A 9,833-nucleotide genomic window follows, 5' to 3' on the forward strand; every position below is an offset into this window, starting at 1 on the left:
GTGGGAATTAATTATAAAGCAATACACTTTTATCCCAAGACCCCGCCCTAAGAGGTTTGCAGCCAAGAACCATGTAAGTTAAGGTAAAGTGTATATAAAAACAAAAGTCTATGCTAAGTGGTTTAACTGAAGGGATTACTGTAGTGAAAGGCTCTTAGAAAATTTTCTAGCCAGTAGAATCTTGGCATTTTGCCTTGAGCAGCCCATTTTAAAAAAATCAACTTGACACTTTGCATTTTACAGCATATTACTGAAATACTTGGTGGGAAATGAAAGGGTTCCTGTGATCATACCAGATCCTAATAACTGATACAGCTATTGTGTTTATAAAGAATATGACCTAAAGCTGTTACTGCTTCTCCATCTTGCAGAATTTTTTATTTCAAATCTGTGTTTCTGTGTTCCTCTTTTATTCCATTCTGTAAGTGCTAGCGCTATTTTCTGGTTTAGTTTTAACTAATAGTTTGGCTTTGTTATGTTAAGCTATACAGTCTCTTTGGCCATGTTAAGAAAGTTGGCAGAGCATTAAAATTCCAAAAATATGAGACAAGATTCAGACAGTCAATCCAACTGTATTTCTGTAATAAGCAGTAACCTTGCAGAAACCTATCTGAAACTGGAAATGCAGCCTTCCTGGAGCCTTCTGCACAGTGAAACAGAGTAAACCTGACAGCAGAATTGGGATTAAGACACAGTTTTGCCCTCCAACCATAGAGGCAATCTCTGCACCGTAAATCACCAATTTCTTCTGCTACACTAACAAAGAAAATAGAGTTGCTGCCATGGATAGGTGACAAACTTTCAGTCTAAGTGGTTGTAACCCCCTTTCCTGCCTCTGTCCATATACTAATAAATGCAAAATAGAAAACAGAGCTGTCTCCAAAGAGAATGTAACCACCTAGCATCCAGTCAAACAGGGCAGCAGCCTACCAATATCTAAAGCTGCCAAACAAATGAGACTTAGCATCCTGGTTTTTTGTAGATGTTCACTCATATAAGCATATAATAACAAATAATTAAAATCTTCCCAAGCATGGTAACTTGCTTCTATTTTAGCATAACATATAAAGGTTAGCACAATCCCAAAGGATCATCCCAACTAGGTTTTCCAGTACAGAACAGAGTCATAACTCCTGCAGAGGGCTTTATAACATATACGGTTTGCCTAAGCTCAGCCGGTGAACCCCTCTGTTCTAGGCTCCTTCAGATTCTGGTGTCTCTGCTGGAGCTGCGAGTGCTGCAGGGTTCCTGTCAAATAACAAAAGATGAAACTCTGCAGAGCATTTAGCACCTTGATGCAGATGGCACCACTCTGTATCGCTGCATGTGTTCTGTGGAGGAGTTTGCTTGATATAAAAGGAGTATAATGCAAATACGTCCACTTTGCTGCACTCCATCCCAATGTCTAATAGCAAAGGCCAGTAGCATTAAAACAATTATAGGAACAATTGGTGTTGATATTTAAGAGAGCTACTGTGCTAGTGAAAGGATGGGGCTTGAGCTTCTCCACGTTTTTGTAGATCTGCAACTACAACCCTTACTTGTGGTGTGCTCCCTGTGATCCAATGAAAGCATACAGTACAGAGTACTGTTCTATTGCAGCTCACTGTTGTAAGGAACTTCTGTCACAGCATACATGACCATCTGATTGCATTTCACAAAAGCCTGGATGGAGGGGACGATTTCAAAAGAGATGTTGTTCGCTATGGGGTAAGGCCAACACAAAATCACCCACAGAACTGAGGAGGTGCAACCACTCTCAGGTTGTTGCCAACGTTAGGTAGAGGCCTGTACAGCAAGTAGTTCAAGATTAAAGCAAGCACACACACCTATCATACCCAACACATCTGTTACATTACATTGGGTTTTGGAAGGCCACAAAGAATAAATTCCTCCTGCTGCGAAGGCATCCTGAGATGAGCCAAAGAATGCATCAAGATAACGGCTAGTAAACAAGAGAAACACTGGAGGCAAATAGATCTCAGTTGCAGCATTGGCAAATAACCTGGCATGAAGGATAAAAATTTTAATCAGCTATTCCACCCACCAGCCAACCTAGTGGCAATAGGAGAGCAGCAACAGCAAAAACTTAAGCTTTACAAGCCATGCTGCCAACTCCTGCAACTTGCTGAGACACCAGTAACCCTCCAGCAGCACGACACCGGAAGTTGGTCACAGATAATGACTTTTCATCAGGCCAGGGCCAGCTTGTGATCGGCTGCTAAAGTTCAAGGTTCTCTTTTCTCGCTGTCAGCTCTTACTTTACACATCCTTTTCTTTCCCCTACCTTATTTCTTTTCTGGTTAGTAATTACAGCTTAGCAGAGTGACATCTAATATTGAGTAACACTACAGTGAGCCTAATACCAAGGAAGAATACAAAACCAGAAAAGCCCAATAGTGATAAAAGTTTGCTAGGTATCAAGTTGACTGATAAAGTTATGCCTCCGTTGAGCATCGAGTTTACAAGCAGACGTAGAAACTGCTTTCTCTCTCTCTGTAGTTGTTTCTCTCATTGCCTGCATTTTTGCTTTCTTCTGTCCAAAGAAAGCAGGCCTGGACTTCCAATAACAAAACACCAAGCACCAAAACAACTCATTCAACTAACTGGCTCTTTTTCCTCCAAAAGTACAGTATCTTCCTTAATCACATCTAAAAGGCTGTAATTTCCTGGGGAAAAAAAAAAACCAAACAAACCTTTACGTTTGTTTGCGAAAGAATTCACAAAATAAGGCTTCTATATTCAAAACTGCAAATACTGCTTAACCGTTGAATATCATCCCTGTACAAGCTTCAGATGCATTTGCTCCTGAATGCCTTTACCTTTCCAGCCTTTGCCCACTGAACAGCGCACTCACAAAATCCTCTCTCCTTGTCTGCCAGTACCCCCTGCCACAGACTGCGGTACATGAGGAAACAAGAGTTTCAAGTTCTGGTGGAAAGCATTGTACAAGTCAGAATGAATTAAGGTCTTGGCTGTCATATTTTTTGCCCTGGGCCTTCCTTTTCGAGAAGAAAGAATTTCATTATTAATATTTTGAATTAAAATTCATCATGAAGTAATGTTTAAAATGTACACTTAAAAGTTTCAGAAAATGTGAATTAGAGACTAAAATTTGACACAATCCTGTAGCAAATCCTTTAAGCATTTTTTGGTTGTTACAGAGCAGATTATTTTTTTTTACACCAGCTAGCATCAGTAAACTAGATCACTGGGTTCCATTTTTCAAGCCTTAAACTTTTTTTTCTTAAATTCATCTTGGTCTTGGATTACCTGCCATCCCACACTGTGATAATCTCTGCCAACTTTATACCAAGAGAATTCACAGATCCTTGATGCCATCAGGCTCTCTGAAAAGGTCTTTACTCTCCACTGTAAAGAAACATTTCTTATTTTCAAGAGGGCTTTTTTAAATGCAGCAAGAATCTAATATGGCTACTGCCCGTTTCATTAAATAGTTGTAGAAAATTGGGAGGGCAGGTATAATTTCTTGTTTTCTAAATATTTGACCTTAAGTATTTTTATGTATAGCAGGAAAATCATATTTTCTAACTATGAAAGCTAACTAAAGTTCAACTGTATAGTGTTGTGTCTAAATCTGTACAGTTAATTTTCAAGAAAGAAATGGTATTTGCTTGTAAGCTCAGCTGATGATTTGCATACAACTTTCTCGGACAAATCAAGGCACTGAAATTTAAGAAGTTCTCTTTGCTGGGGTGGAGTGATGGTGGAATTACAGCACTCATTGCAGCTGCAAAGTATCCAACCCTTATCCACAAGTTGGTTGTCTGGGGAGCAAATGCCAGCGTTACTCAAGAGGATGTGAGAATTTATAATGGTATGTACAAACTGAATATCATATCCTAAAAGAATTACTTTCATTTCTTCTTGACCTAAGAATCTTAGTCATGTAATAGCTAAGTGGAGACAGAGTTGAGGACTCAACAAATCTAAAGGAACAGGACACAAAATTCACCAAGTTGCTAAGTACAAAAGTCATTAAGTGACTTCAGAAGTGGTTAAAGTCGTAGTGAGAAAGTCCCTAACAATTACTCTAGGGGTAATATAATAGAATTTTTAACAAGTCCTTACCAACTTATGCTGCTGAAAAGCATAAGTTATAATAGCTTATCAGTAGTTTTCAGAAAGTCAATTTTTTGTTGTTGTAACAAATACCTGAAAAGAAATTCCAAATAGTACTATTGACCCCAGGCTTGACATCTTTTCTCACATCTTACACAACCTTTCAACAAGGTCCACAGAAAAAATCACTGGGCTAGCACATAACAGCTTTTGCTTCTAGGGCCTATACAACAGACAGTAAGAAGGCAAGCTCGTAACTTACCATTTGAGTTCAGGAAGCAAATGAATCATTCAAGTAAGTGTCCCAGGATGCCTTTGTCATTTGCATTCCTTTAAAGATAATTACCGTGGTTACAAAACCTTTGCAAAGTAAAGAAACATAGGATTTCTGATCCTTGTTCCACTCATATGAAATAGAATCTGCTCATTTGTTGCTCTAAAGGAAAATAGCAAAAACTACTAGTGAACTCAGAAAGGGACTGTATTTCCTTTTGAAATTAGGAATTAAAAGAGTTAACCACGCAGGCTCTCAACAAACATAACCCAGTATAGTTTCATGTTAGTGACTGGAGTTTGATTTATACCAACTGTGGAGTCTGACTGATTGGCTTCAGCTAAATTACAAGTGTATGTATTGCACATGTGTACTTACCTCACCTATACTAAAGCACTTTCATTGATGGTAGTAGTAGTAGTATATTTTTTAGTTCAGTAAGCAAAATGCTTTTTAGCTCTGTAAAAGTGCTGCTTTATTTCTTTACATGCTTTTAAATTTATGAAGTTTTTATTATATAATTATGAAAATGCACATCAGTTAGTATCAGCCAACAGGCTAAAATGCAGGAAAAAAAAAGAATAATAATAAAAAAAAAAGGAGTCTTGCTTTACACAGAACGCCCACAGCAATGCTGACTTTTGGCCTCTTCATGGACTGGTGCTTTCAACATCTCTCTCTGGGTGATAGAGCTCAGGGAGTAGCAGCACAAGCCTTCTACAAACTGGCCCATCAGTGCATCTCAGCTGCAGTGGAAGGGTTGGTAGGAGAGAAAAGGTGTTTATTTGGTATCTGTGTCCTTTCAACATTGGTTTTTACACACACACACTTTCTTAAATTAAGGCCACCCAGAAGGATAAAAGAGTAGATTCTATAAGGGAAACAGCTGTTCAGTGACAGCTAGCCTGGGGTGAGCAAACTCATTTCCAATCAGATGTTGTTACAAAGCACTTTCAGTCACTACTGCCTTGCTCATTTGACTGGGCAGGTTCTGCCTGTTAATTAACACCTCACTCCTTCCCTTAATTCCCATTTGAAACCAATTAAAAGTTTTTCTAGTGGCATATATTGCTGTTTGATGATTCAGTACTTTTCAGCTTCTCTGCTGTACTAACATTGCTCTAGGCTTTATCAATACAAAGCTGTACAGCTGAAATATAGTTTAGTGAAAGTCACTCTTGTGGATATCTGGTTTGTGAGCAGTACTGAAAATTTTAGGGGAAAAACTAGGTAAATCTGATAAATAACTAAAATGTCAGATTATTTGTACAGCTTTAGCAAGCCTGCCATGAGCTGCGGGGCTCTAGTAAGTAGAGTTGCTTGTTTTTCTGTAAGACTGTGGCAAACGTACCATGATGTCAGCCTGCTGGAATGCCTTAGTAAGAGCTTCCTTCCTCTGAATACTGGTAGGAGCCATGGAAGAACTTCCATCCATGAGCCAAAGCAAAAGGCTGAAGGATATATAAAAAAACCTGCCAGCTCTGGCACAGTGTTATAAAACAGGCCCCTTTTTATACACGAAGAGCCTCCTTGAGTTCCTATTCTGCGAGCCCTCCAGAAAGAAGCATCAGAAATTTTAGGACTGGGTCCTTTGATTATTATTTTTTTTTCTGCTGTTCCTTGTGACCATAACAACAAGATGGTCTTCTGCAACTCAGAAGGACCTCAGCAGAGATCATAAAAATACCTTTTTTATATCCTTTCCATGCTATGAATTATTTCAAACCATTCAGTGCAGTTTCAAGTTTGAAATACATATCTGAGGTCTGGTTTGAAAACTCACTCATATTAGGTGTTGGCAGCACTGGGTTACATCTTGTTGCTGGAAAGGACTTAACATATTTCAATGTTATTTTATGTAGGCATCCGAGATGTTTCAAAGTGGAGTGAAAAGGTCAAGAAACCACTGGAAGAGCTGTATGGACATAAGTACTTTGCAAAAACCTGTGAGGCTTGGGTAGATGGAATATCTCTCTTTGCTGAAAAATCAGATGGTAAGGCTTTTACAATGTTAAACTGGAGTAATTATAGTAGCAGACAGTTCTGAATAAAAAAAAAAAATCTAACAGTACTCCTAGCAGCCAGTAAAGGAAGGACTCTGCGTATGGCATTAAAAGCAGGGTCTGACTCACGCTCATGAATAAAGCCATTATTTTGTAGATGGTTCACAGAACCAGCAAGGTACAGGAGGAAAACACATTTATGGGAGGCTTTAGCTGATGAGTCCCTCCTCTTGTTCTGCCACAAAACTACATTATTAAATCATTGCTTTTATGCAGACTGAACAGGAGGGATTCTGCTCAGGCTTTTTTCTTCTCACCTCTCCTCTCTCAGTGTTGAAGGATTACCTCTTTGTGACATTGTTAAGATATCCCCAAAATGAAGTTTGTTCATTCTAGTTTCTGTGAACAGGAGCTGAAGCATTATTTCAAAACTAGTAGCATATAATGAGTTAAAAAAGAAGGAAGTTCAGATTTCAGGAACTCAGAATTAACAAAACACATTTTAAAAACACTATTGACACAGCTTAGGTGTTTAAAATCCAAAATAGAATAGTTAAACTAGACAATATAATAATTATTAAGTGTTTATCTCTGAAGATTTCTGCAATTACTCTACATAGACTTTTGCAACCAAGGATAGAACAAATAATAACCCACTGTTCTGTTTTAGTTCAGAGGAAAATTGCTTTTAATTTGCCTAAAGCAGAAATACATAGTACCTAAAACAAGGAATCTGTAATTCTCTTCTATACATTCTCCTGTAGCTCTCATAACGAAAGACAGGAGGTGGCATACATTAACAGGCAGCAGGTACTGCAAGGATGATATTCCTTCATTTTGTATTTTTTCCATACAGTTTTGCAGATCAGCAACATGGTACTAGAATTTCTCGCAGTAGGGAGATATAACAAATTATGAGCCGATTTTATTTTACCTTTTCTAGAATGCATCTCCTTAAAAACTAATTTATTCTTAAGTCCAAAGCCCAGGCTGGTAAAACTCTGGCTGTGACATCATTTTACTGCATGCGCACGCCTCAAACACTATGAGGTGGAGTGACTGTGAAAAAGCAGCCACCTGGAGACATGTAACAAAGGAGCCGAATTACCCAGACGCTGTAATTGGGTCAGATATTGGGAGAAGCCTAACATTTGCTAAAAAAGATGAGCAACCCTCAGACTGCAATTTTTTTGAACACAAAGAGGCCTCCTTTGAATTAAACACACTGCACAAAATGTTATTAATGGCAAATACAAGAAAAGGGGTTGATAAAACCCATCAGAGATAAAAGGAGGCCAACAAAACCTCTGTTGGTCAAAACCAACTCAAGCTCTTTTTAAGAAATAAGATTATTTGTCCTAAATGAGACAGCTTTTATGTGAAAAGCTATAAGAAATTAATTTTTAGAAGGTGCCAACAATTAATGAAATTGAATAAGCTGCATAAAGCTGCAGAAGTCAAGATTCTTCTTGCTGTTCTGTGTTATTGGAGTAAATACAGTCCAGCGGTTATAGTACAAAACAGGTTTAGGACCTGAAAACTAGGAAATAATAGTTTGACTGACAACTATGCCCTTAGGTAAATAACTTAAATTTAGTTGTTACTTGTTCTGAAAAACAGTCAGCATTTGTGTGGGTGTTTGAGGACCACGGGTGAAATGTTCTAAATGAAAATATTTAACTGGTAGAACTGCGAACTAAGACTACATAAATAACCAAGCAGTTGGAAAGAGCTCTGTGAAGCAGTGTATGACTTCAGAGCTAAGGTATGAGCCTTAACTGCACAGCTGTTGGTGGTGGCAGCAAGGAGACAACTACAAATAGGACGAAGTTAGCTCAAAGATAAATGGAGCATAAAACTCATCAAGTATGTTTTGCCCACAGACTCTCTTGCGGGAGCATGGGAAGTTAGGCAGAGAGTATGGAAACTGGGTTAATAACGGATGAGGGGAAAAAAAGGGGGCGGGGGGAACAAATAGAAGAGTCTTTAAGGAAAAGCATTAAAATTACTTCTAGTGAGATTGAAGACGAGTAAGCATAAAATTATTCTTGAGGTTCTGCAAGATGAATGGGCAGGGAGAATAACCTTTGAATAGTGCTAGTACAATTTGTATTAAATGGTTATTCATCGCAGAGAGCAAAGGGTCAAGAAGGTGGAACAGGCATGAGTACAACCAAAGTTAACTTGTTGACAAAGGTAGCAAATCTTGTAACCTGACAACTGATGTAACAAAATGTAGCACAAACCTGAAGGAGATAAGACTCTCAGGTTGAAAAGAACAAAGCTGGGAAAGAGATGCATGTGTTTGCTTTGAACAGTCAAAGAGAGCCTGGGGGACACATGGGACAGAAGAACTTCATTTGCTCTATCCGTTTGTGCTAGTATCCATTAATGAAACAAATTTCTGTGAAGTAACATTCTGGAGAAAGAAATGTTAATTAAAGTCCTGATTACATAGTTCTGTAGATTAGTTGCGTGCTATCCACAAGGAGAGGCAATAGCTAGAACCCAGTGGAGTTCAGTCCTTTACAGAAGCGATTTAAGTCTTTCACACCATTTTAAAATGAAGTGTGACCTTCATTTCTTCTTCTCCCTAGGTAATATCTGCCAAGAGTTGCTGCCAGATATTAAATGTCCCACATTTATAATTCATGGCGAGAAAGACTGCTTGGTTCCACAAGCTCATGCAGAATACATCCATAAGCACATCAAAGGCTCTCGGTAAGTTATATGGTAGAGTATTTATATACCATTGTTGAAGGAATGAAGCAGTTCAAACCCACAGTGTAAAAAAAAAAAAAAAAGTATTTGGATAAGTTGTGTCTGCCACAGACAGAGCTATTCGAAACTTCCCTAACAAGTTGCAATTAAAACAGTGTAGCTGGACCTTTCTTGCAATATAAAAAGTATAATATTTTCATAAAGTCCTCCAAAAGAAACCAATTCCTCTTTTCATTTCACACACAGAACCACTCCCTAACATTTACTGAAACAAGCACATTTCTTCTGTTTCTGTGTTACGGCCATTGCATTCCTTTTGCTGTGAGAGACCTCATTTCTGTCCCATTCAGTAGAGCAAAGAATTTACATGCTATGAATGGAGACAGATTCCCACTTCTTAGAGAGAAGCACAGGACACTGGTGTTTGCTGTGCCTTGTTGATGTGAACAAGCTCCTGAAAGATTTTGGTTTTCAACGGTCCTGTGAATTTTCAGTGTTTTTAAGAGAAACAGAATAAGAAAAAAAATGTACAACTATGCTCAGGGGTATTACTTTATAAACAAGAAAAATCTCAGGGCACCATCTGCTTCATTTGAAAACTCCAGAAATGCTTCCTATAAAAAGGTGGGATTTCACCAGCTGAATTTTCTTCATAGATTTGCACACAAATTAAAGAGTTCCATTACTACTTAATAACAGACTGTGATGATTAACACTAGAGAAAAGAATTAGGGAGAAAAAAACCTATTCTT

General features: G+C 38.2%; 1 protein-coding gene across 1 annotated transcript in view; it reads left to right on the top strand.

Moving 5' to 3' along the window:
- Positions 1-9,833, top strand: part of BPHL (biphenyl hydrolase like) — a 16,372-nt gene that overhangs the window by 4,256 nt on the left and 2,283 nt on the right. The window contains exons 3-5 of the mRNA XM_009635003.2: positions 3,685-3,838; positions 6,220-6,351; positions 8,958-9,081. Of these exons, the coding sequence (XP_009633298.2) occupies positions 3,685-3,838; positions 6,220-6,351; positions 8,958-9,081 (410 nt within the window). The remainder of the gene's footprint in view (positions 1-3,684; positions 3,839-6,219; positions 6,352-8,957; positions 9,082-9,833) is intronic.

This window comes from Egretta garzetta, unplaced genomic scaffold (genome assembly GCF_000687185.1).
Source record: "Egretta garzetta isolate BGI_Z169 unplaced genomic scaffold, ASM68718v1 scaffold283, whole genome shotgun sequence".
Taxonomy (NCBI): Eukaryota; Metazoa; Chordata; class Aves; order Pelecaniformes; family Ardeidae; genus Egretta; species Egretta garzetta.